The sequence below is a fragment of the Amphimedon queenslandica genome, unplaced genomic scaffold (assembly GCF_000090795.2).
Source record: "Amphimedon queenslandica unplaced genomic scaffold, v1.1 AMPQUscaffold_13467, whole genome shotgun sequence".
Lineage (NCBI taxonomy): Eukaryota > Metazoa > Porifera > Demospongiae > Haplosclerida > Niphatidae > Amphimedon > Amphimedon queenslandica.
Genome location: NW_003546297.1, coordinates 162,707 through 187,534, shown reverse-complemented (window position 1 = coordinate 187,534; position 24,828 = coordinate 162,707). Strand labels below are relative to the sequence as shown.

The 24,828-nt window shown below is 35.2% G+C and overlaps 7 protein-coding genes across 12 annotated transcripts in view; 5 read left to right on the top strand and 2 right to left on the bottom strand.

The window, feature by feature from the left end:
• The first annotated feature begins 209 nt into the window (after positions 1–209).
• On the top strand, positions 210–3,147 carry LOC105312185 (fibropellin-1-like). 4 transcript variants are annotated; one of them, XM_019994699.1, is made up of 11 exons: positions 210–675; positions 717–878; positions 929–1,108; positions 1,210–1,389; positions 1,473–1,652; positions 1,698–1,874; positions 1,935–2,231; positions 2,300–2,461; positions 2,539–2,667; positions 2,757–2,898; positions 2,946–3,147. In XM_019994699.1, exons 1-11 carry the CDS (start codon positions 270–272, stop codon positions 3,010–3,012), a joined length of 2,082 nt encoding a protein of 693 aa, XP_019850258.1. In that variant the 5' UTR covers positions 210–269; the 3' UTR covers positions 3,013–3,147. The 4 variants fall into 4 exon arrangements, with proteins under 4 accessions (XP_019850258.1, XP_019850259.1, XP_019850260.1 ...); XM_019994700.1 differs by lacking the exon at positions 1,210–1,389 and having other exon boundaries at positions 2,294–2,461; XM_019994701.1 differs by lacking the exon at positions 1,473–1,652 and having other exon boundaries at positions 2,294–2,461.
• Positions 3,148–3,197: 50 nt separating this feature from the next.
• On the top strand, positions 3,198–5,610 carry LOC109581004 (protein crumbs-like). Its single transcript, XM_019994704.1, has 8 exons — positions 3,198–3,673; positions 3,726–3,872; positions 3,920–4,099; positions 4,164–4,349; positions 4,404–4,511; positions 4,578–4,661; positions 5,198–5,339; positions 5,389–5,610. The coding sequence occupies exons 1-8, from the start codon at positions 3,244–3,246 to the stop codon at positions 5,453–5,455; spliced, it is 1,344 nt and encodes a 447-aa protein (XP_019850263.1). The 5' UTR covers positions 3,198–3,243; the 3' UTR covers positions 5,456–5,610.
• Positions 5,611–5,743: 133 nt separating this feature from the next.
• Positions 5,744–8,245, top strand: LOC100633928 (delta-like protein 1). The gene is made up of 8 exons (XM_003385334.2): positions 5,744–6,266; positions 6,308–6,469; positions 6,522–6,704; positions 6,927–7,112; positions 7,200–7,298; positions 7,402–7,491; positions 7,640–7,778; positions 7,909–8,245. Exons 1-8 carry the CDS (start codon positions 5,843–5,845, stop codon positions 7,970–7,972), a joined length of 1,347 nt encoding a protein of 448 aa, XP_003385382.1. The 5' UTR covers positions 5,744–5,842; the 3' UTR covers positions 7,973–8,245.
• On the bottom strand, positions 8,151–10,867 carry LOC105312184 (N-acetylglucosaminyl-phosphatidylinositol de-N-acetylase-like). Its single transcript, XM_019994705.1, has 8 exons — positions 10,584–10,867; positions 10,441–10,540; positions 9,357–9,447; positions 9,223–9,290; positions 9,109–9,137; positions 8,964–9,042; positions 8,404–8,452; positions 8,151–8,361 (listed from the first exon to the last, which is right to left on the bottom strand). Exons 1-8 carry the CDS (start codon positions 10,852–10,854, stop codon positions 8,257–8,259), a joined length of 792 nt encoding a protein of 263 aa, XP_019850264.1. The 5' UTR covers positions 10,855–10,867; the 3' UTR covers positions 8,151–8,256.
• On the bottom strand, positions 10,843–16,091 carry LOC100633801 (lysophospholipid acyltransferase 2-like). The gene is made up of 13 exons (XM_003385333.3): positions 16,010–16,091; positions 15,812–15,960; positions 15,685–15,762; positions 15,537–15,629; positions 15,435–15,490; positions 15,337–15,391; positions 14,959–15,106; positions 14,685–14,808; positions 14,367–14,450; positions 13,209–13,377; positions 12,882–13,014; positions 11,554–11,705; positions 10,843–11,203 (listed from the first exon to the last, which is right to left on the bottom strand). Exons 1-13 carry the CDS (start codon positions 16,073–16,075, stop codon positions 11,110–11,112), a joined length of 1,401 nt encoding a protein of 466 aa, XP_003385381.2. The 5' UTR covers positions 16,076–16,091; the 3' UTR covers positions 10,843–11,109.
• A 1,161-nt stretch (positions 16,092–17,252) lies between these two features.
• On the top strand, positions 17,253–22,968 carry LOC100633673 (lysine-specific histone demethylase 1B-like). Its single transcript, XM_019994698.1, has 14 exons — positions 17,253–17,590; positions 17,743–17,832; positions 17,938–18,172; positions 18,224–18,449; positions 18,657–18,825; positions 20,064–20,307; positions 20,536–20,610; positions 20,658–20,970; positions 21,065–21,123; positions 21,263–21,331; positions 21,398–21,613; positions 21,658–21,774; positions 22,003–22,458; positions 22,723–22,968. The coding sequence occupies exons 1-14, from the start codon at positions 17,439–17,441 to the stop codon at positions 22,837–22,839; spliced, it is 2,538 nt and encodes an 845-aa protein (XP_019850257.1). The 5' UTR covers positions 17,253–17,438; the 3' UTR covers positions 22,840–22,968.
• A 60-nt stretch (positions 22,969–23,028) lies between these two features.
• LOC100633547 (probable serine racemase) overlaps positions 23,029–24,828 on the top strand; it is a 5,837-nt gene continuing 4,037 nt past the window's right edge. The window contains exons 1-8 of one of the 3 annotated variants that reach the window (XM_011404637.2): positions 23,029–23,249; positions 23,435–23,650; positions 23,702–23,827; positions 23,871–23,945; positions 23,988–24,063; positions 24,111–24,277; positions 24,331–24,420; positions 24,473–24,521. In XM_011404637.2, coding sequence (XP_011402939.2) covers positions 23,043–23,249; positions 23,435–23,650; positions 23,702–23,827; positions 23,871–23,945; positions 23,988–24,063; positions 24,111–24,277; positions 24,331–24,420; positions 24,473–24,521 — 1,006 coding nt within the window. In that variant the 5' untranslated portion in view covers positions 23,029–23,042. The remainder of the gene's footprint in view (positions 23,250–23,434; positions 23,651–23,701; positions 23,828–23,870; positions 23,946–23,987; positions 24,064–24,110; positions 24,278–24,330; positions 24,421–24,472; positions 24,522–24,828) is intronic. The other 2 variants (XM_019994697.1, XM_019994696.1) reach the window with 2 other exon arrangements.

Here is a 24,828-nt window from a genome sequence, read left to right as displayed (position 1 = left end):
GTAGAAAGTTTGAGTCAATTACAATGAAAATTAATTTTTTTACGAATTTTCAAAGTTACTAAAAATATAAGATTTTGACCAAATCTCACCAAAATTGATTATGAGAGTATTCTTCTGGTGTTGTCATTATTCATGTTTTGCATGTTATCAAAATGCATGTTCTAAAAATTAATTCATGTTTTGTGGATTGTTATTTGGGTGGAGCTGGCGTGAATACATTTGATCCTGCAAATTTTGAATGTGTGTGTGCTCTTTGTTGACAAGAAGAAATGAAGCAACTTATTGTAGCTTTAGCTCTTGTAACACTTGCCTTTGCTCAAGACTGTTCTCTACCAACCATAGCTCAGTTAGAGTCTGTATTGCCTCCTTTACTAGTCATTTCTGATGGTAGCCAGGTGTACTCTCCTAATGTAACTGAAGGATCAGTTCAATATGTCTGTCTAGCTCAAGGGGACATGATTGATACTTATAAAGCCATAGCTCTTATAGCTACATTCACTCCTAACCCAGGAGAACCTGAACGAACTAGGATATTTGATATTGAGTGTAACAGTGGTACATGGAGTGGAAGGACTGGTAGTTTAGATCCTCCTCCTGCCAGTGTTGTTGGTGTTCCTCCAAAAACCAATTGTTATCGGTGTAGGGAAGGTTTTGGAGGTGATACTAGATGTAGAGGTAAGCCAATTATAGTTAAAATAATTGTTCATCTCATTTAGCTTGTGACAGTGCTTGTAATTCTGGACTGAGGAGGTGTACTGGATCAGGCTCTGGTGATTGTTGTTTATCATTTACTGATAGTGGTCAGTGTGATGATAGCACTGACTGTACATCATCAGGTCCTAACTATGTTGCTACTCCGAGTAATAACTTCACTTGCAGTATGTTTAATATTATTATCTATGTATTTTAATTTCATATTCATCATTAGCTTGCAACTTAACATGCTCTGCTGGTTATGCTGCTAATTCTAATTGTACTGACTGTGATCTCTCTAGTATCTGTGATGCATACAGTCCATGTATGAATGGAGGACAGTGTATACAGTATTCGCCAGCTACCAATTATAGTTGTGATTGTACTGGCTCATATACTGGATACAATTGCTCAGGTATATAAATTATAAGTAAAATTTTAAGTTTATGGTCAAAACAGCAGCTGTATTAACTGAATAGGCATTCTTTATTATATAGCATTTTGTTTAATTATTAGATTGCAGTTTAACCTGCTCTGATGGTTATACTGTTAGTTCTGATTGTACCAACTGCAATTTCACTAGTATCTGTGATAGAGACACTCCATGTATAAATGGAGGGCAGTGTATACAGTATTCGCCAGCTACCAATTATACTTGTGATTGTACTGGTTCATATACTGGATACAATTGCTCAGGTATATAGATTATTAGTAAAATTTTAAGTTTATGGTCAAAACAGCAGCTGCATGTGTTAACTAGCATTTTGTTTAATTATTAGATTGCAGTTTAACCTGTTCTGATGGTTATACTGTTAATTCTGACTGTACCAACTGCGATTTTACTAGTATCTGTGATAGAGACACTCCATGTATAAATGGAGGACAGTGCATGCAGTATTTGCCAGCTACCAACTACAGTTGTCACTGTGCTGGTTCATATACTGGAACTAATTGCTCTAGTATATTAATTTTAATAATTTTAATAATTTTTCTTTATTTTACAGTTTGCTCACCTCAATGCCCCCAGGGGTATGTTCCCAACAGCGACTGCACTGGTTGTGTATTGAGTAATATTTGTATTGCTAACAATCCTTGCAAGAATGGAGGTAGCTGTACCAGCTTTAACAACGGAGGATATATGTGTAACTGCGCTGGTAACTATGAAGGAAACAACTGTTCTGGTATAAGCATTGAAAATTAAGATTAGACTTATTAATATTATTACCAATTTTAATTTTTAGTTTGTTCACTGAGCTGTCAGAATTCAGGCAATGCAACAACAGATTGTACGGGTTGCATGTGTCCAGCATGGTACACTGGTAATAGTTGTCAAACAGTCATTGATCCATGCATGTCATTGGAACCTTGTGGCTTATATGGTACTTGCAGTAGCAACAGAACTGAGTACATGTGCCAGTGTCACGAAGGATGGTCTGGTCCACATTGTCAGGACTGTACCATTGAGAACTGTGATCGTTGTAGTGGTATACCACCAATCTGTGAGTCATGTATGGAGGGATATGTTATAGATGAAACTGGTAGGTATTTAAAATTCTGCATAAACACTAAACAGTTTTAAATTACTCACTTTTATTTATATGTAAAGGGTGTGAATTAAAAGACCTCTGTCACACAACTCCATGTGCTAATAATGGAACGTGCATTGGCCAACCTGGTTCATTCACCTGTCAGTGCAGTAACCATTGGTCTAGTGCATCAAACTGTACTATCTGTTCTGATGGATATGGACTAAGAAATGACCAGTGTGGTAAGTAAAATAATAACTGCTAAAATATAATAGTAATATATAACATTTATGACAATGTCTTTTCATTTTTGGTTTAGTTGAGTGTAGTAAGAACTGTCTTGTGTGTGCTGAGAGCTTTGCTGAATGCGTCAGATGTGAGGATGAATATGAAGTGTCGTCTTCTGGCGAATGCATTTCATCAGATCTACCTAATAACATACTGATATGTAAGTAATGGATGCACTCGGTAAGATAGGAACAAAAGCATTATAGACTTATATTTTTAAGACTTGAATTTATAAGTTATTTTGTACAGGGATCATCATTGGTAGTGTTATTGGTGGACTTGTGATATTTGTCTGTGTGGTCATTATTGTAATGGGAATTGTACGCTGCACTACCTCCTATAATCACAATAAAACTCATGCAAAAGCAATTAAGAAAGATCACTTGGCAAAGTAAGAAAAAGGAATATTAGCAATAAAAATTTTCATTTGTTTTCTAGTCAAAGAATTAATGAAAATCCGCTGTACATGAGCCAAGATGATATTGATAATATGGAAAAAGAATAGTGTCTACACTAAAATAGGACAATCTTTTACTTTATACTACTTAATTACATTGTGTATGTATTTATAGTTTTGAGTTTTGTCAGTTTTAATGCACTTTTCCCTACCAAAGATAATTGCAATTTTTAAATATTAAAATTAGAGCTAGCTGTAGCTAGTTATTAAAAACATCAAAGGAACAAGGGAGTATGATATTTAAAAGAGATTTGAGCCTTAGACCTTCACAGGCTAATCATGCTTTACCTCTACCCAGTAGCTGCTCTTCATATTCTCCTTTACTCAACAACTCGACTGGTATCAGCTCAAGACTGTCCTCTACCAAACAAAACTGAGATAGAGACTGCATTGAGTCCTTTATTGATAAATGCTCAAGGTTTTGGGCCATTCTCTCCTAATATAACAGGACCAGTTCGATATGTCTGTCTGTCTCAAGGGGATATGATTGATACTTACAGGTCAATCTCTCTTATAGCTACATTCACTCCTAACTCAGGAGAAGCTGAACAAACTAAGTTATTTCTAATGTATTGTATCAGTACTAGTGGTACATGGAGTGAGTCTGCTACTGATGGACTACACAATCCTTCTCCTAATCTTGTTGGTGCTCCTCCAAGAACTGATTGTATTGTCTGTAGGTATGGGTTTGGTGATGATCAATGCAGAGGTAAACTGATAAAATATATGTAATTAAATTAATATAATAATAATGATAATAGAGTGTCCATATTGTGATTATGGACTAAGAAGATGCACTTCTAGACATAGCTGCTGTTCAGTGTTTACTGCCAGTGGCTTTTGTGATTACAGTTGTGAGAGTGATGGCCCAAACTATGTTGCTACAGCTAGTACAGGATTTATCTGCAGTAAGTATTATCATTATTGAATAACTAAATTTCATATACTTACATAGCATGCAATTTAACCTGTCCTGATGGTTTTACTGTTAATTCTGATTGTACTGACTGTGATCTCAATATCTGTGATGCAGAGAGTCCGTGTGAGAATGGAGGACAATGTATACAGTATTCACCTGCTGATAATTATACTTGTGATTGTACTGGTACACGACATGGAGGAGTGAACTGTGCTAGTGAGTTACACTTGCATGAAGCTTTGTTTTTACACTTGCATGTTTTAAATATTTTTCATTATAGGTCTCATTCCTAGTCCCTCATCCTTGACTCCCATTGCAATAACCTCTCCCTCTCCCTCTCTTGCTCCTTCTATTCCTTCAGAAACCTTTGCACCTTGTGGTCAAAACTGTGACACCTGTAAAACTTCAAATTGTTGTAAGACATGCTCATTAGGTTACTATTTGAATCCTGACGACTGTACCTGTGGTAAGACTTAAAAGAGAAAGCCTCCTATATATAATTATTATCTGTTACAAATAGGACGTTGTACAGTGTCAAATTGTTCGAGGTGTCATTCACTTAATTCAAGTTGTTGCATGGAATGTGAAGAAGGATTTGAGCTATGTAGTGATTGTCAATGCAAAACATGTAAGTAAACAAAGCATGCACCTAATTACTCCAAATTTCACTTAATTACTCTAAAATTTACTTTAGATGCGTCTAGTACGGTTAATCAACTTTTGCCAACTGGAGCTGCCATTTCTCCAACTGAGAATGCTAAGACAAGAACTTGGATAGGTTAGGATATGATATCCAATATAGTCACACATACATAGCATGGTATTATTATATGCTGGCAGATGTTGGTATGAGTAGTGTAGTGATTTATGTTTGCATGTGGTTCAGTGGTTGAGTAGTAATTATTATGTGATATATTTTTATAGTCTATGGGCTGTTAGTGGTTTGATAATTGATGTATTTATACTGTCAATTATGTAAATAAAAAAGGATATCAGCTTTGATTGAATACTTTACGATAATGGCTACATATATTATTGTTTTTTAAAGCACTACTAAATTTTGATATTGTATGGCAGGAAATTTTTGTTGAGTGCTAACTTTTTGTTTGTTTTGTTAGCCAAAAATTTTAGACAAACCAAATGGGTGTGACAAGGTGAATGTTACTCAATCAATAAATTGACCTGTTTTGATTGACAATGAAATTTTCGAGTAATAAAAATTTCCTGCTATACAGAAATAGCCATCTTATTTTGTAGAATCTATTGTTAATTGCATTTATCATTTTATTAATTTTTAATATTTTTTTAATGTAGTACTTTTTTTTGTTGCACTGATTCTGGTTCTTTGCATCCTGATATTCATTTCTGTCCTACTCTATACAATTATTTATTTTGCTTCTGGAGGTGCAAGGACTCGCATGAACAAAACTATTTCAATACCTCCAGCAGCTAATGCGTAAGTATATCACATTTATAATCTCATTTTAAAATGTCTTCTCCATTAGTCGTTTACACAATAATCCATTATATGTCTCGCCAGAAGAAGTTACATTGTCTATATCTCCTTCATGAGCATCAAGTGACTTCTTATGTGTTATATAATTAATAAATTATTACTAATACTATTTATTGCAGAGAGTTTTATTATGATGTCATGATGTAAAAAATTGATGTTTTTGCACCTTTCTGATTTAAAAATGGAATTTTAAATATCATTTTCAGAGTCAAATTCAGTCAATGGCTTTTCACAAACTCCAAAATTATATGAAATTTGAAACAAATTTTATGCAAAAGAATGCTATGACGTCTGCTATGATGCAATTCTAATTCTGACGTGTTTATACAGGAAGTGGTTAGTTCTATTTGTGTATGGCGAGAGGAGAAAGAACGAATTGAGAAAGAAGAAAGCTCGTCCTTATCTTGTCGTCCCACTATTAACTGAAACAGTGCCTTTCTAAAATGGCTCGACTGTGTTTTCTCGTTGTTTGTATCTTTATCTACTCATCGGCTCTTTTAGTATCAGCTCAAGACTGTCGTCTACCAACCATAGCTGAGATAGAGGCTGCATTAGGTCCGATAATACCTACTAGTGATGGTAACGAGGTGTTCTCTCCTAATATCACTGAAGGATCAGTTCAATATGTCTGTCTAGCTCAAGGAAGCATGATTGATACTTATGAAGGAATCTCTCTTATAGCTACATTCACTCGTAACCCAGGAGAAGCTGAACGAACTAGAATATTTGATATTGAATGTAACAGTGGTACATGGAGTGGAAGGACTGGTAGTGTAGAGGCTCCTGCTAATGACATAATTGGTGTTCCTCCGAGAACCAATTGTTATCGGTGTCGGGATGGTTTTGGTGGTAATACAAGATGTAGAGGTAAGCCAATTATATTAAAAATAATTGTTCATTTTATTTAGAATGTGACTCTGCTTGTAGTTCTGGACTGATGAGGTGTACTGGATCAGGCTCTGGTGATTGTTGTTTATCATTTACTCGTAATGGTCAGTGTGATGGTAGCACTGACTGTACATCATCAGGTCCTAACTATGTTGCTACTGAGAGTAATAACTTCACTTGCAGTAAGTATTATTAAAATTTTATTACTATTATTATTATACTTGATTATATTAGGTTGTAATTTAACCTGTCCTAATGGTTTTACTGTTAATTCTAATTGTACTGACTGTGATCTCGTTAGTATCTGTAATGCATCCAATCCGTGTATGAATGGAGGGCGGTGTATACAGAATTCACCTGCTGATAATTACACTTGTGATTGTACTGGTACTGGACATGAAGGAGTCAACTGTACTGGTGAGTTATATTGTTAACTGGTCATTACCTTTTAAGGTCAATGGAATGTCACTGTGTTGTTTAAATCATGTGATCCATTGACTTCACACTGAACACACACACACACCATGAGATATTTCATAGCTCACTATGTCTCCTTCTCCCCCTCTCTCCCTTTTTCCTCATTCCACTATATCTTAACACCATTATATTATTTTATTTTTTACCTTTTCTTTATTACAGTGATGCCCTCTTCCACTCCTTCCCCTACTCCATCTTCCACTCCTGTTCCATCATCAACTCCCTCACCCTCTCCCTCATCAACTCCCACACCAGTATGTACCATTTCAAACTGTGCTAGTTGTCAAAACTCATCTTGTTGTAAAACCTGTTCAACTGACTTCTATCTGACTAATGGATGTACCTGTGGTAAGAAATACAGACTATAATTATGTACTATAGACTATAGTTACTCTTATAATTATCTATAATATTGAATCTCAATGTTTGTTGTAGGACCTTGTGATTTGCCTAACTGCTTGAGGTGTCGGCCACCTACTAGATGTTGTATGACCTGTGAATCTGGATATGAGGTTAATGACTGTGGATGTGAAAGTAAGTAACAATATAACAATCAGTACAAAGCTCCTATTATATGTATATACCCATTATATATACTGTGTACTGCCTTTTACAACTTTTTGTTCTTTTCCTCTAGTTATGTCTAGCTCAGTTAAACCCCCAGAGCCTACCAGCACTCCAGAAAGACCCTCAGAAACAACAGGGTTTAGTAGTGGGACGTTAATTGGTGAGTATCAGTATCATTATAATATATTCATGATCTGTGCTTTATATGTGATCGAATGACAGCCTCAGCTATTGTTACTTGCATCCCAATAAACAAATGATGCCTGCTACATTACTATTATTATAATTAATGTGTATTTTCTATACAGGAGTCATCATTGGTACAATACTTGGTATATTACTATTGCTAACATTGGCAGCAGTTGTTGCTTATGTTATATATTACGTTGCAGTTGGAGGAGGAGCTGCTGTCACCAAAGCTAAGCCAAAATCGCCTTTTGCTAATGGGTAAGGCATATTCCATCATATATTCACAAAATGTGTCTAATAGCTTTAGCATTGTTTGTACTTGAGCATCTTTCTCTTTTATTGTAACTTGTTTTTGTATCAATCTGTATTTATATTCTCTTTTCTTTAGTGAGTCACATAACAATCCCTTGTACTTGGCACCAGATGATGTTGCTGGCGAAGTAGCAGACTAAGTACTAGTGACACTACACCTCTCTATATGTAACCTCTCTCTCCTACTCGATCCTCTTCCCTCCTCCTTTCTCTCTCTCTCTCTGTCTCTAATCATATCTTTTATTTACAGTGCTATCATAATTAATAATTTTCATTATTGTTGTTTGTCGTTTTTTTTTGTCTGATTTAATTTCATGATTTTTGATGTGTTTAAGTTAGAATGATACGTGTATTATTATTATTATTATTATTTTCATTGATTATTATTATCATTATTATTATGATTATTATTACATTGTTGAGTTCAGTGTCTTTTTAAAGAAAATATATTAATTATTAAATAAGTAGAAAACACCTTATAGAGCTCTCTATACCAGTTCATTTGGCTTGAGTGTTTACCCAATGCAGTCTATAAAGAGAAGAGGATAAGCTCCAATAAACACATACTTACCATTGCTAAGCACCATCTGTTTACTGAGGAAATGCAAGCACATCTTTGGCTGTATAAGGACAAAAGAGGTCAATAGTCATTCCGTGTTTGGCAAATGCAAAAAAGGAGAGCATGTTTGTGGCAATTCTGAAGCACAAGTGTGTGTGTTTTCTTTGAATAATATACATTCACACAGTACACGATGCATAAAAAGTAGAGTGTATATAAATGCTACGGGGTATGTGTGTGTATATATACAGGATGTGTCTCTGTTTGCATATTGAAGACCGTGTGTATTTAAATAGTGTAATGTAGCTCTAAAATTAACATCAATTCCTTTATGTGTGATCATCAGATACCGTATGGTGTGAGTGACATGACCATACATGCATGCGTGTGACCTAAGCTTCAATATCTCTCCCTTTTCACCCTTCATCACTTCTGTGGTATGCTCATTACAGTATGAATCATACATGAAAGTGAATCCTCAAATATAAATATCAACACTCGTTAATAGAATAACAAGATACATATGTGTACGCTCAATCTTGTATTACCATAAAGTTCATGTGTTACATTACTTGGACATTAAAACGGCCGATAGGAATGAGAGGTATTTCATAACTACATTGACCGTTTGAAGATATAAGACTTCTTTGCCTAGAATGCATAAACAAAAACATGAAAAGCTTTCATAGTTGTGACAGTTAGGTTACAAACGCCTACCAGACAAAGCACCATTGGCAACAAGTGCCCTGATGTGAGAGATGGGTCGGTTATAGTAAATAGAAGAATTGAAAGTGAAGGATTATCAATAGTATTGTCATTATTGTTACTAACTTCACTGCTTTGTGAATATCAATGTGATTACTATGCCCCGATACACCTCTCTCATCAAAAGTAATCAACTATAAATAATAATAATAAACCTGACTCAACACATTCCCAGTAATGGAAAGTATATTATTCATTACCCTATGAATATCGTATTGACTCAGTGCTCTAACAATGTGTCTTCCAATGATTTTACTTGACCACACCCCATTGGGATTATCGGGTAGATCCCTATCACGACAATGTTGACAGTACAAAAAAGGAAATGTGCTGGTGACAGTACAAATAAGATAAAGGAAATCATACAACTCATATTACACTCATAACATGCATTATAATATTAAATAATATTAAATAAGTCAATAAGGACATCCTGAGATAAGGACAACAATATATAACAAGAACTAAGACGACCTTTATAACGAGGGCACCTTTATAATGAGGACATTTTAAATGTCCCAATTGGTATAAACCTATACAAAAGTACCTCTAAGAAGAGGTTACAGAGCTAGTAGATGCATTTGTATTACCGGCTAATGCTGCATTATTAGTCAATGATGATAAACAACAAGAAGCTTTCAGTATGCTTATGACAATGAGCCGTAGCAATAAATAAACATGTTATTTGTTATTTCTAAGAATTGAAAGGAAGTAAATTGGTATTTAATACAGCTGAAATTAGTTACAAATATCCTCCTTCCATAACATAGTCCAGCTGAAGTTTTAACTTTCAAACAAAGACACTTAAGTATTAATTTGTTTACATACGGACCTTCCAACAACAGCTGTAACCACTTGATCTACAGTATAATATACACCTGCGTGCCCCGCCAATAGTGATAAGAAGGTTTTTATAGTGCTAAGGAGGTCTCCGACTATTTTCATTCTCACTTGTAGTGTGCTCATAACCTAACACTTTATTTGCACATTTTAGATAGCACTGGTAATAAAACTACAGCAAAAACTGTATTCTTAAATATAGATCAAAGCCTCAACCCCGGGCTTTTATTGATATCTTCAATTTGTACACAGGCTTTTATTTGAGGGTTCCTTTCTTTATATAGGCATATACTATTTCATTAATGCATGTACGCAATGTAGCACCTCAGGCTTCTAATTAAGACAGGCTTTTATTTGCCACTTGGCAGAGATTTATATCAAAGGATGTTACAATTACTATTAGTAATCAATTGAAAGTAGATAATAATTTATAATTAGACTAACTTGTCATTAATTAGTACGACGGACTCTGAACTGATTCCAAGTACATTACAAGCAGTGAGTAGCTCTTCCTTCCTTTCTTCCCCTTTACCGTAATAATCACCTAATGCACATTACATGACCAAATAAGGATACAACAATCCTACCTATAGAGAGACATAGTAGGGCTAATCTGTGACCTTTTATAGATGTACAGTGAAGGATGGTGGGGGCAAAAAACATGGACTCATCATCCGGATGGGCAATGACTAGAAGTGTGTTCTCACCACTTTTAAATGAAAGGCCATTCTTGTTGCTAGTGATAAAAAAATAACATGAGATTACGACACATAAAATAGAGAAGAAAATTATTGCTAAGAGCATTATTATTCTATCAGGCTTTGAAGCTAAAGGGTTAAAAATAGAACATTTCATCATTATCTTTGTGGTCTCTAAGATCAATCAATAACAAAAAACTATAATAATGATAGTAATAATAGTGGACACATAACATATGATATAGATAAAGTATTATACACAAAAAATTAGTTAGTATAGTGATATTTATATTTACTAACTGTTCTATGATAGCAAAGAATGTGCATATGATGGAAAAAAATAACAAAAATAATGATAAAGGTAGCAATAGGTATATAGTCTTGCTGGTCAGTGGATGATGATAGTGTGTGGTGACTATTCCTTGTGAGATTTGGAATTTATCCCTCGAGATTTGTTAGGAAGAAGAAGAAGAAGAAAACAGATGAGTATTGGAATGAAAAATACATTACTACGAAATAAAGAACAAAATGTATTAATAAATATAATTTTAATGCACACACACACACATGCATGCATTCCTAGTAGTGTAAGGTGCCAATAAAACTAATTCCAAGGAATGTTACAAATATTTATTACACCTTACACACCTAATGCTTTAATAATAATAATAATAAGGACACCTTTATAATGAGGACATTTTGTAATGTCCCAATTGGTACAAACCTATACAAAGTACCTTTAAAATAAGGATACCTCTAATAGGTAATGTAGACCAATCGTATCCTTTGTTAATAAAGAGGTTTAGTACAAACATGACATAAATTAATGTGGATAGTACCAATGTGCATGTACATGTACCTCCATCCTTTCACAAACTCTTCAGTTGTTAAGTAAACGAACGGGATCACTGTTACATCTCTCATGATGCAAGTTGATACCGTAGTTAAAATATCGTAAAACACTTTCAATGACGGCGAGCCTTGAAAATAATGACGGAAATTCTTACGTACCTAAAAGCAATATTAACAGCTAGTAAATTCTAGTTTTAATAAATCCCTTTACAAGTTGTTTCTGATATTGTATACGTATTTATTGTTAATATTATCAAATGTATTTGTAGCAGCATGTTTGTTGAGACAAGTTGAGAATTACTAAGAATGTTCGAAAACAACATAAACAGTATGACAGGATGCTGTAATATGGGGGAATTATACCAGGTAGGGAATGCTCATAATTAAGAAGTACCTACTAGTAATACATAATGCCTTTAAGCATTAAGCACTCATGCTACCATTACTATACTGTTATTGATGATTTAGCCATGAGTCCAGTCAATAGACTAGCCAGACTAACATCAATCAACACTAAACTAATGACACACAGCTACACTATAGAATACTACAGACAGAAATGCCGTTATATACACATGTACATTAGAAAATCTTCAGTCACCACTGGTCACTGTCTAGCGATGGCCCCAATCATAACTTACATCATGATGTGACATACACCATCTCTAGGGAATAATAGTATGTGTATACAATGTTTATACACTGTATAGACAGTGAGTATATCAATGTAATGAGAACAATAGACAAACAACACATTGCTCGGTATACGATTCCTTATATGGTCACTAATATAAATATTGAGTAAGTGTTGATATACAGCTTGATCATACATGAGATCGTGTGAGCCTAACCGCATCAATTTGATCCTAAAAAGGATCAAATTGGCAATGGCCCACATATATACAGTACATGTACATACATATACAAGTATATGAACATTTTTCTCATTCCATATAAAGGTAAATGTAGTATCAGTGTAAACTGACTAGTCAGTAAAGAATACTATAGGGACATTTCACAGACTCCTACACTAGTCAATGAGTATAATCTTAACAAATATGCACATGTACTATGTAAATCAACATCCCACATATTAATGCTAATGACACTTGTCTTCTACTTGAGGCAAAATAAACTCTCCCCCTCTCTCTTTTAACGTCACATTAAGCATTGTTGTATCTCCAATTTAAAAATATTCTTTACTTATAATTATTACTGAATAGACAAAATATCCCTCAGAAGTGTCAATAGTGATAATACGCGTAATATTCACTCCAGCCCTGATACAAATGATCCACTCTTGCCAATGATTACTCTATTAATGTACATGTATACTTTTGTTGCTGCAGTTTTGCCACAGTAGAAAATGAAGAATGTTATGTGGTAGCCAGGATAGACCCCGTGCCACAGTGAGGATACAATGAATGTCAATAGAGCCGGATTGAATTGAGATCTCTCAAAAACACATCTACAGGAGGAAGAATGGGAATATGGGAATCCAATATATTTAATGCACAATAAACATAATATGCTTATTTTGATGAGTAGAAATTGAAAACTAACAGTATTAAAATGACAAACGTGAAACCGAAAAAAGCAGAGTTATTGCCAAAACAAATTAAAAAATTAAAAAGATGGAAGGAGGGACAGCCATTCCATTACCTTCTCAGCCATTGTACTGTCATCATGTTCCAGCTGGCAATCATTTCTCTTAAATTGACTGGAAATTCTACACTGAGTACACTCATTCCCTGGACCATGTCCCATTGGGCCTCTCCTTTATCATCATATCCAGTGAATCCTAACCCACTAATGTTGCATGAAGCTTCACCTATAAATAGAATAAATATATTAAGCACGTACCTTTTTCTGGCACTAAAGTTCCCAACTTTTATTAAATTTTCTAATACATATTCATGTACTTATGCTATGTAGAAAGTTTCAGGCAATTTTGACTAAAATTTTTTAAGTTATGGTCATTTTAAAAATTTTCAGGAAAAACCATGGACTATAATAGCCCATGGTTTTTTCCAAAAAATGGCTCCAAAATCACCCCCAATTTTTATTACATTTACTGATAAATATTGATGCACTTATGCTATCTAAAAAGTTTCAGGCAATTTTGACTAAAATTTTTCAAGTTATGGCCATTTTTAAAAATTAGCAAATTTTCGGGAAAAACCATAGACTATAGCCCATGGTTTTTTCCAAAAAATAGCTCCGAAATCACCCCCAATTTTTATTACATTTTCTGATACATATTGATGCCCTTATGCTGTGTAGAAAGTTTGAGCTGATTCCGACTTCAATTTTTCAAGTTACGGCCATTTTAAGAAAACGTCAAAATTCTGAAAAAATCCCTGTACTATAGCCCATGGTTTTTTCCAAAAAATGGCTCCGAAATCACCCCCAATTTTTATTACATTTTCTGATATGTATTGATGTATTTATGCTATGTAGAAAGTTTTAGGCAATTTCGACTAAAATTTTTCAAGTTATGGTCATTTTTAAAAATTAGCAAATTTTTGGGAAAAACCATGGACTATAGCCCATGGTTTTTTCCAAAAAATGGCTCCAAAATCACCCCCAATTTTTATTACATTTTCTGATACATATTGATGTATTTATGCTATCTAAAAAGTTTCAGGTAATTTCGACCAAAATTTTTCAAGTTATGGTCATTCTTTTAAATCTTTGGAAAAAGTCATGTCGTTTCTACAAATAGCTTCAAAGTCAGCCCAATTTTCAGTGAATTTTTTATTTAACACCATTATACTATATAAAAAGAATTTTTATTTATGTATATATTCCTTCTCTCACATATAATGAAAGTGAAGTAATACATCAACCGAATGTGATGCATCAGCACAAATGTCAGGATAACCTTCCTAAGACCTGTCTCATCTATAAAATAAATAAAAAACAACTTTAAAATAAATTTTAAAATGAAACTACTGTACATAGCCTAACAACATAAAAATCACTACTAATCATTATTGGTTTCATTTATTTTTCCAATCTAGAGCTGCAAACAACATGGCAGGTCATTCTTCAAAAAGACGCTAACAAAAGACTACAAGGTACAAGTGTGCAGTAACAGACTGCTTGCTATTGTTCAAGTACATCGTACACTCTTACTCAGTAAAGAATCTTTTGATACAATTGAACTTGTAGCCAAATACAATACAAGACAGAGTATTGAACGAGTGGCTTTGAGTATGACTGGCAGAGCAGGAGAGGGATCATGATTGTGTTCTTTAGCCTATTGAACAACATAAAAGTTCTATACACGTACACCATCATTCATTTGATACACATAGCACTATTATCATTCAAAAGTACATGTACTCTTAACATTGCATTGTAACTTTCTCTTTTCTCTCTTTATACTTAGTTCTTTATTTTGTAATACCCTGGCATAGCGGTTAGGATTATCAAGTCGCTTCATATTTGCACCAGAAATATAATTAGCAAAATCCTTATAAGAGCAAGCTGGACCAGCTAGGATACCAACAAAACTGAACGTATAACTAAAGAACTGGAGAATGGACGGTCTTTCACTAAAAAAGAAAAATAATATAAAAGAGATACAAATTAGAGTAGCATAAGACATTGAGATAAGAAAGTTTGTCTTTTGTACAAAGGTGTTCTTTATGTGGAGGCTATTTTGGAGTGCAATTGGCACACTGTAAAATCTCCAAATTTTTGGCATCTATGCCAATTACTATTGCCACCAATATCTCAGACTACTAGTAGTGCAATAATAATAACAAAAACTTCCTCTTATTACGTTATTTTTAATCTCCGTTGGTCTTCGCTGAGCTCTCCATCAGGCCTTCCCAAACCTGTGAAAGATAATTAAATATTTTTTTAATATTATTTTTTTACCATCAAAAAGTTCACAGGCAACGTAAGTAATCCTCTGTGCTATCATCATTATTGGTCTAAAAATTATTATTAATTATTACTTGTGATAATAATTATTGTTACCCTGTAACACTAAGGTCCCAGCTACCATAGCTTCTTTTCATGCAGAGGAAATGGACAAATATCGTGAAAGATAATGCATAAACCATCATTGCCCTAAAACAAACAACAACAAAAATAATTTGAGTTTTCCAATTGCAAAAAGTCTCACCAAACAATATGCTTGAGTGACAGAGTGTGGAGAAGGACATATGCCACACCTACAAAGAAAACAACCAGCAGAGTGTCCCTAAACAACAAACAACATAATCAGGCTGCAATCACCAGCATGGACTCACCAAACGTTGAAACAGAACAAGCAGAAAGAGAAGCCCAGGACAAGATGATAGATCCATCTTACATGCAGCGGCGTGGTTTGATAGGAGAGAAACACTCGGAATACATAGCCAAGGAAAAGCGAGAGGGTCAAAAGGAAGAGATATTTTAGCTGGAATTATAAGGTGCAAGTAAAGGTTCCCTGCAAAGCAAGCTCTTACCTGATCCACTGGAAAAGAGAGCAACCATTCTGCAAATCCTGCCATGGCTTGTATAACACGTGTCATGTGACGGCTGAAAGCATGAATACAAAAAGAATACGGAAACCACGTGGTGACTAGTAGTCAGTTTTCTTTTTGTGGATACAGGAACTTAGTGTTTGCCGCATTTATTATCCCCAGCTAATTATTCTTTAAGATAGCGATCTATGCTGTAAATAATATCAAGACAAGTTAGATGGACACAAAGGAGTGCTTTGTATTCGCCACCATTTTGTTATCAAACCATAGATCAGCAGGCCCGCGCATTGGCGCGCAATTCTATCGTTGCCTAGCTACAGTTGCTAGGTTATCGTTGCTAAGTTACAGTTGCTAAGTTACTGTTGCTTAGTTACAGTTGCTAGGTTACCTTTGCTTAGTTACTGTTGCTACGCTACCGTTGCTAGAACACAGTTGCTAGGTTACTGTTCCGCCCCGCCCACATAGTAAAAAAAGATTTTTAATTCTAAATTAAAACTTTCCTGGAAATTCAGGACAATTATATTAATAATTTTGCAAAAAATATTTTCTCTAAATTTTAAAATCCTTTCAAAATGATTTTTTCTAAAAAAATTATTTCCCGGAAAATTTGCCGGGAAAATTAATTTTCAGTTGCCTAGTAACTGTTGCTAAGTTACAGTTGCTAGGAAACTGTTGCCAAGTTACAGTTGCTGGGAAACTGTTGCCTAGTAACTGTTGCTAAGTTACAGTTGCTAGGAAACTGTTGCCTAGTAACTGTTGCCAAGTTACAGTTGCTAGGGAACTGTTGCCTAGTAATTGTTGCTAAGTTACTGTTGCTACGATACGATTGTCGAGCGGCGCCCACAATGAAAATGATTTTTAAAATTATTTTAATCACTCTATGAGGTCTTACTCTTTTCTTGGCAAAGATTAGCTCAAGAAAAGTGTTTGGGCTTGGAGCATGTCTCTGATTTAGGCTTATAGCAGTAATAGTCTAGAAGAAGTCGCCCTTCGTCCGTAATCCAGTCCGGCAAAAGACTAGTCGATTAAACCATAGGTTTATGATTAAACACAGACTGGATAAGCTATTATGTTTGTCCCTAGTCTGTTTTCCTTCATTATAGGTAAACAGAATAAGTATCGCAAGCATACTATTATAGAAATAATATAAAATGAGAGAACTAAGTCTATTATCTTAATTACAAGGCGTGGCCGGCGTGTTGTAAATAATTTTAATAAGTTAATAACTACTTAACTATTGGTCACGTGACCAATAGACTACACTCATAAGACCAGAGATACTTCATTATCTGATTCTCTCCTCCTCTTCCTCAACTTCTCTTGTCTGGTCTCCATTGACACGATTGAGTGTTACGATTAGGAAAGACACATTCATTTACTGAAGCGATTTTCATCTTTCATCAGTTTTTAAATGGCGTCTCCCCGTAAGAGGAAAAGGAAGCAAGGCGATGTATCATTGGATGAGGTTTCATCTAAAAGATCCTCCAAAGGCTGCGACCGGAAGTCTTGTCTCATGACGTACTGCGATCCTCCGCCATTTTGTTTTTGTCACGCTACGGAAAAGTACGATTGACTTTTGACCCCAGGGACATGCCCCTAAACACACCATTTTTGATGTTAATGTTTAGTAGATAATTATTGAGGGGCCAAGGGAATGTGATGAAATAAATACATTTTTAAAAATGTTTTCTCTCTTCCTCACTTTCTTTTATAAGGTGTGCAAAAGATGGTCACACTTCAAGATGGTACCATCTATCAGCTGGTCAACATTACTGCAACGAATGCTTTGAACACTTTTATAGGAGGTACAATCAATTAATAGATTAATTTACAAATGAATTACGGTAATAGCATTAATTTAATAATAATAATAATAAATACGGTAAATTAAAACTCTGTTATTCGTGTAGTCACAAGCCTGGTCATAAGTTATACGAGCAGTGGTCCTCAATTTGGGAGAGAGAAGCAGGAGATACCCTTCCCCCGAGAGCCAGCCAGTTCATGGCGGACATGTGGCTTCCTATATGGGTCCAGTGCACTAACGAGGGGTGTGGTCACTGGCGTAAACTCCCCGCCCACATCGAACTCCATCATGTTAAACTCGACGTAGTCAAGTGTAGTGACTGTAGTCTTGACGAAGACCCAGTGAGTTTATTTTATCTTTATTGGTACTGTGGCCATTATAAAATTAATTAGATTGCTCTGATGGCTATGGATCCGTTGTGGGTCCATTCGATCAGTTACAGTCCGTTGCTGAGATATTGTGAGCCACTGGCCTCGTTACTAGTTGAATATTACCCTGACGGTGTTGGTATCAGCCCAACCACTGTTTGTATACAAAGAAATAAACAACAACAACAACAACAACAACAACAACAACAACATGAAGAGTCGTCAACAAGTGGAGGCGGAATTGCTAATGGTATTATCAGTATAACATGTATTGCATGCAGTCCACTTTTGATTTTTATTTGTTCGCTAATTTAGTGAATTATTTTTAAAGGGGCCAAAAATAATTGAAGTGACACATAAATTAATAATGTCATTAACTATTAATAGAAAAACATACAAACAAACTCCCAATACATCAAAAAAATAAGTAAAATACATGATTTGTTTTATTTTAAAGGAGAGGCCCTCAAGAAAGAGGAGGGGAAAGAGGAAGTTGAAGACACTGTTGTTCCGTCCTATGATTGGTTGCATCCTTTTAATCACCCGAAGGAGGGGCCAAGGGGTGGGGCATTAACTCCTGATACTCTAGAGCCGTGTGAATCCAAGACCTTTCCTGAGTGGAGCAAGTATGTACTAGCATTATAATTATGTTCTTAAGAAAGTTTGAGCAAAACTGATTTTGTATGAAGTTTTGTCAATAGTGAGGGATTTTTGGTTCATTTTTGCAAATTTTTAGCAACTTTTAAAATTTATAAAAAAATCCAATCTTGATCTGAATCAGCTCAAAATTTCTGCACAATATGAGAACATGTATATACACCAGAAAAAAATATAAAAATGGAGATTTCTCTTCTAGTCATTTTGGGCAAAATTTGGCCGATGACCCTGTACTATAGTACATGGTTTTTGGTCTGATTTTGGAGCAACTTTAAAAATTCATAAAAAATTCAATCTTGATCTGAATCAGCTCAAAATTTCTGCACAATATAAAAACATGTATATGCATCAGAAAAAAATATAAAAATGGAGAACTCTCTCCTTGTAATTTTGGGCAAAATTTTTGAGCAACTTCAAAAAGTCATAAATGATTTGAATGAACTCAAACTTTTCAGGCAACATAAGAACATGTAGTATATGTATCAGAAAATATAATTAGAATGCTCTCCTAGTCATTAATTTTTACAATATTATTGGGGCGAGCAAAAGCGAGCCCCACATAGTCGAGTCGAGTATGTCTGTTTGTTTGTTTGTACACGTACGTCACCTCTATTTATGCGGCTATAAAAAAAATAATAATCACACATTTTAAAATGATAATTTTGATAATTACGGTACCACGTGCAAAAACAAAGAGCAACTTCAGTAATCACTGGACGAGAGGAGTTCAAGAGACAAGAGTATTCAAAAAAAAACAAGAGAAGCTGAAGCTTAAAGCATGAGTAATTCACAAGAAGATGCTCGTGAAGCTCGTCGACTTCTTCGTAATGAGCGTGAGGAGGAGAAAAGAGCGAGGAGGTGAAATACGGAGAAATGCTAGAGATGGTCTTGTCACACCCAAAGACAACAAATGGAGTCTCCTGGCTTCTGAGACCAACCATCTTTCATCCTAGATCTATATAACTGCAGAGATTCTTCACTCAAAGCTAGAAACTATGAAATTCCTTCCATGCTTGCAAATTCTGCATTAGTGTATTGACATCGACATTCAACATTTAATAGCCACTACATCATTGTCTATATAAACATTGTATATTGCTAATCGAAATGTTAATCGTTTTGCTCGCCCCTCAATGTTTTACATTCGCCTAGTTATTATTATTATTATTATTAATTATGATTAATAATTACTAATGTTGTTGCACAGGTCTCCAGCACTTGATGTATACCTCATAATGCGAAACATTGCTCTCTCACTGTGGTACAGTAACAATACACAGCTAGTAACGGCCAGCAGGTGCATGGACCTGGTGAGATTACGTGGCACTGTTAGAATATGGATATCGTCTCAATACGAGCGAGTTATCCACTTTCTGTCAAGAAGAGGTTACATTAATTGTGGATTATTATCCATAGAACGCCCACTGGCTTCGATGCATTCAGTTAATAAAGTACGTTATTTGCATGCACATGTACTATATTGCTGTTGTTTTTGGATGTAAAAATTTTGGTCAATGGCTAAATTTTTGATAGTGGATTTTAATTTTACAAATTTGAGGCCATGTGGTATTGAGTATGCAAAATGGCGGAATTTAATTTCAGCAAACATCAAATTCATAAAAGTTATCAGCTACTACATGTACATGTATATAAGGTATTTTTATTTAATTTATTCCTAGCAATCAGTTATAATAATTGGGGGAGGTCCTTCAGGTCTTTCTGCTGCTAGACACTTGGCTAATTTTGATTATCAAGTAAGTCATGTGACTGCCACGTGACATATGTCATGATGTCATATTAGGTCACTATACTGGAGGCATCAAATAGAATAGGTGGGCGTGTACACGACGTTAACATCTTTGGTCAGAATGTTGGACAGGGTGCCATGTTTATCACTGGTGTCATTAATAATCCATTGACGCTTTTATCAAGGCAACGGGGCTACACGATCCGCCTAGTGAAAGAAGACAAGTGTGAACTGATACTGGAGCGGTCTGGTCTCTTTGCTGAAGGAGAGGTTGATAAGAGGGTAGAGAAACAGTTCAACGCATCTCTTGATCGCCTTGCTGAATGGAGGAATAAGAATAATAATTATACTGACGACTCTTTAGAAAGTAAGATGGCCTTCCTCCTCCTCCTTTCTCCCTTCTCTTTCTCCTGTTATTTATTTGATGCATAATAATAATGTAATGTCTTTATCATTTTAAGATAAATTGTCAGAGCTTCATTCTCAATTACTCACTGAGGAAGGCTACACTTATACTCAAGTGAGTCCTTATAATGGAGTCACTGCTACAGTGCTACCATGTACAGTGCACTCACAATTTGGTCCATTGTACACACATACATGTACATGTACACTCAAACTTATAGTCCACTTTATGTTGACTGTGTTTGTTGTGTTAGGACGAGAGAGGACTCTTTGATTTTCACTTGAGTAATCTTGAGTTTGCTTGTGGAGCTCATTTAAGTGAAGTAAGGGATACTTCTCCAGCCTCTCTTGCAAGTTATAACTATGTTTCTTATTTCTTTAAACTTCAGGTCTCTGCCTGTCATTGGGATCATAATGATGCTTTCCCTCAGTTTGGAGGAGCTCATGCTCTTGTCCAGTCAGGACTAGCTCAATTGGTCCGTGAGCTGTTACCAGTTGAGACTCAGTTGCTGCTTAATTCACAAGTGTGCCATATTGATGCTAGTAGTGAGGATAATCCCGTGATTGTTAAGTGTAGGAATGGCAATGAATATACTGCAGATAAGGTGAGAATATTATTATTATTATTATTTATCTATTTATTTGACAGGTTATTGTGACCGTTCCATTGTCCATTCTTAAAGATAAGACGATCAAGTTCACTCCTTCCTTGTCACCTGCTAAACAAAAAGCAATCGAGAGAATTGGAGCTGGACTCGTGGAGAAGGTAACACAATATACAGTATGAGGAACATGCACAGTATAGCCTCTTTTAATGGGCACTCTCTATAGTGGGCACCTCCATTTAATGGATGGCACCTAGTGTACCAATTACATTCCATATTGTATAAAATAACCTCCACACAAAAGACACCTCTGTATAACAAACAGACTTTATAAGTGTCTGTTATATAGAGGCTACACTATATGTTTAAAAACATGTCTTTTTTTCTAGGTTACGCTAACTTTTAAAACTCCTTTTTGGAAGGAGAAAATTGGAAATGCCGATATATTTGGTCATATACCACTATCGACTGAGAAGCGTGGCCTATTTAGCGTCCTGTACGATATATCCCCAGTTCCACCTACCATTAATGACTCCTCAATTAAAAATGAAGGACCAGTTGCTCCTACTCCTGTGTATATGTTAATGATGACAGTTAGCGGTGAAGCTCTCAAGCTTTATTACACACTCAGCGAGACTGAGATCAAAGACGAGGCGATTTCCGTTCTCAAGTTTCTATTCCCAGACCAGACGGTACAGGAACCGGTCTCTGTCCTCTGTTCACGTTGGGGGAATGACCCGTTCGTTAAGATGTCCTATTCGTATGTGTGTGTGGGCGGGGCAAGCGAGGATTACGATGTAATGAGTGAAGAGGAGGGGAATGGAAGGATTCATTTTGCAGGAGAAGTAAGAGAAAAAGGAAAAGGGGCATGTAGTTTGCTTTAAATTATGTACACTAATTTTAGCTTAATTATTAGTAACCAGACTTGCTTAGATGTTATTATCAATTGCCTGGTTTATTATGAATAATAGATTGCTTTGGTAGCTAAATTCAGTCCAATCATAATGGTCTATAATGTTTTTGCTGCCTTTGCTTCACTCACCCTTTAAACGTTTTACATTTATCTGATTTATAATAAATTTTATTATGAGTGGTTTTTGTGTTTTTAGGCCACCAATAGATGGTATCCACAAAGCGTTACAGGTGCTTACATTAGTGGAGTTAGGGAGGCTTGTAAAATCATAGAGTCCGATTTTTTTAGCTCAAAAATTCATAACAACAAATGAACTACTATGAATTGTTATTTATTGATAATTATTATTATTATTGCTGTTTCACTTTAAATTTTTGATGCACATTGTAAATATTTTTTCGACCATTTTTTCTTATGGAGGCGATTTTAATTTTACTAGTAATATACGGACTAAGTGACCCAGACTGGTCTTGTAAATCAGTAGTATACGGATTTCACGTGGTTTGCCTGCCCTCAATGATGATGTATTTCAAAAGGGTGGTTCTTAAACTTTTCACAAGAAGAATGAGTTCTGTGACATTGAAAGATGTACGAGATGCAAGAGAGAGGATAAAAGACTCCATACACTATACTCCAGTACTAACATCAACGTATCTCAACACACTCTCTGGACACAGCTTGTACTTCAAGTGTGAGAACATGCAGAAAACTGGATCTTTTAAAGTAGGTTTAGATCTTAACTGTAACCCTGCTTTAACTATCCACTACATATGCTATTTTTGGTTCTCATATTTTCTTATTCTTACTACTATATTCACCTCCTATTGATTGAAATATTATACACTGATTGATTGCAACTGATAAACAACTGCATTTTTCATCCCATCCATTCCTTCTTTGCTTGACAGGTACGAGGTGCACTCAATGCAGTACGTAGTCTCACTGTGCCCGATCCAGTCATAGTGACACACAGTAGTGGGAATCATGCACAAGCGGTTGCACTAGCTGCTAAGCTATCAGGATATAAAGCTCATGTTGTCATGCCTGAGAATTCACTTGATGTTAAAAAGAATGCTGTTCTTGGTTTAGGAGCTCAGGTATCATATTGCACTGACAAAGAAAAGGTATTGCATGCTATCAAAATAATAATCAATTTTGCAATTGCATGATTTAAGTCCAGACAAGAAGTTGCTGATCAAGTTCTTGCTTCTCTTTCTGGTAAAGGAGTGTTCATATCACCTGTTAATCACCATGATGTGATTGCTGGGCAAGGTACTATTGCAATAGAGCTTTTAGAGCAAGTAAAGAGTACTGTATTTATATAGTCACGTGTATGGTCGATAGGTTCCTGATTTAGATGTTATAGTAGTTAGTGTTGGAGGTGGTGGAATGATAAGTGGAATAGCTATAGCTGCCAAAGTCAGTTTAATATACTAACTTTATGATACTGAGTATCAGTAGGGGATTAATCCAAATATCAAGGTCATTGGAGCTGAACCTGCTGCTGCTGATGATTGCGCCAATTCTCTTGAAGCAGGTTAATAAAGAAGCAAAATTAGTTTTATATTTGTTTCACTTCATTAGGAGAGCTGATACCTAATCCAGGTCCACCTCAAACCATATGTGATGCATTATTGACAAGCATAAAGGATATACCATGGAGCATCATAAGGAAATCAGTGGATGGAGTTATAAGAGTGAATGATGAGGAAACTATTGCTGCTATGAGACTTGTATTTGAACGACTTAAGGTAGTACTTTATTATAGTTTATTGTCATATTATTATACATAATAATATATTAGGTAGTTATAGAGCCATCTGCTGCCTGTCCATTAGCTGCAGTTTGTACTGAAAAATTTAAAGAATTATTTGGAACAGACAAATCATTGAAGGTACCTTGTATAAGTAATACCAATACTTATAATAATTGTATTTTCTATACAGGTTGGTATGGTATTGTGTGGTGGTAATGTTAATCTATTAACATTATCAAATCTAATGTCAAGGGACACTAAATGAGCTGATGCAGTTTGAAGAACATGAATAAAATTTTTAAATTTTATAATTAGATGTAGCAAAATTTTGAAGCACCTTATATTTTTGATTCTAACTGCCCTGCCCTTCAAGGCTTTGTATGTAAACTCAAGAAACGAGGCAAGAATGAGTTCTGTGACATTGAAAGATGTACGAGATGCAAGAGAGAGGATAAAAGACTCCATACACTATACTCCAGTACTAACATCAACGTATCTCAACACACTCTCTGGACACAGCTTATACTTCAAGTGTGAGAACATGCA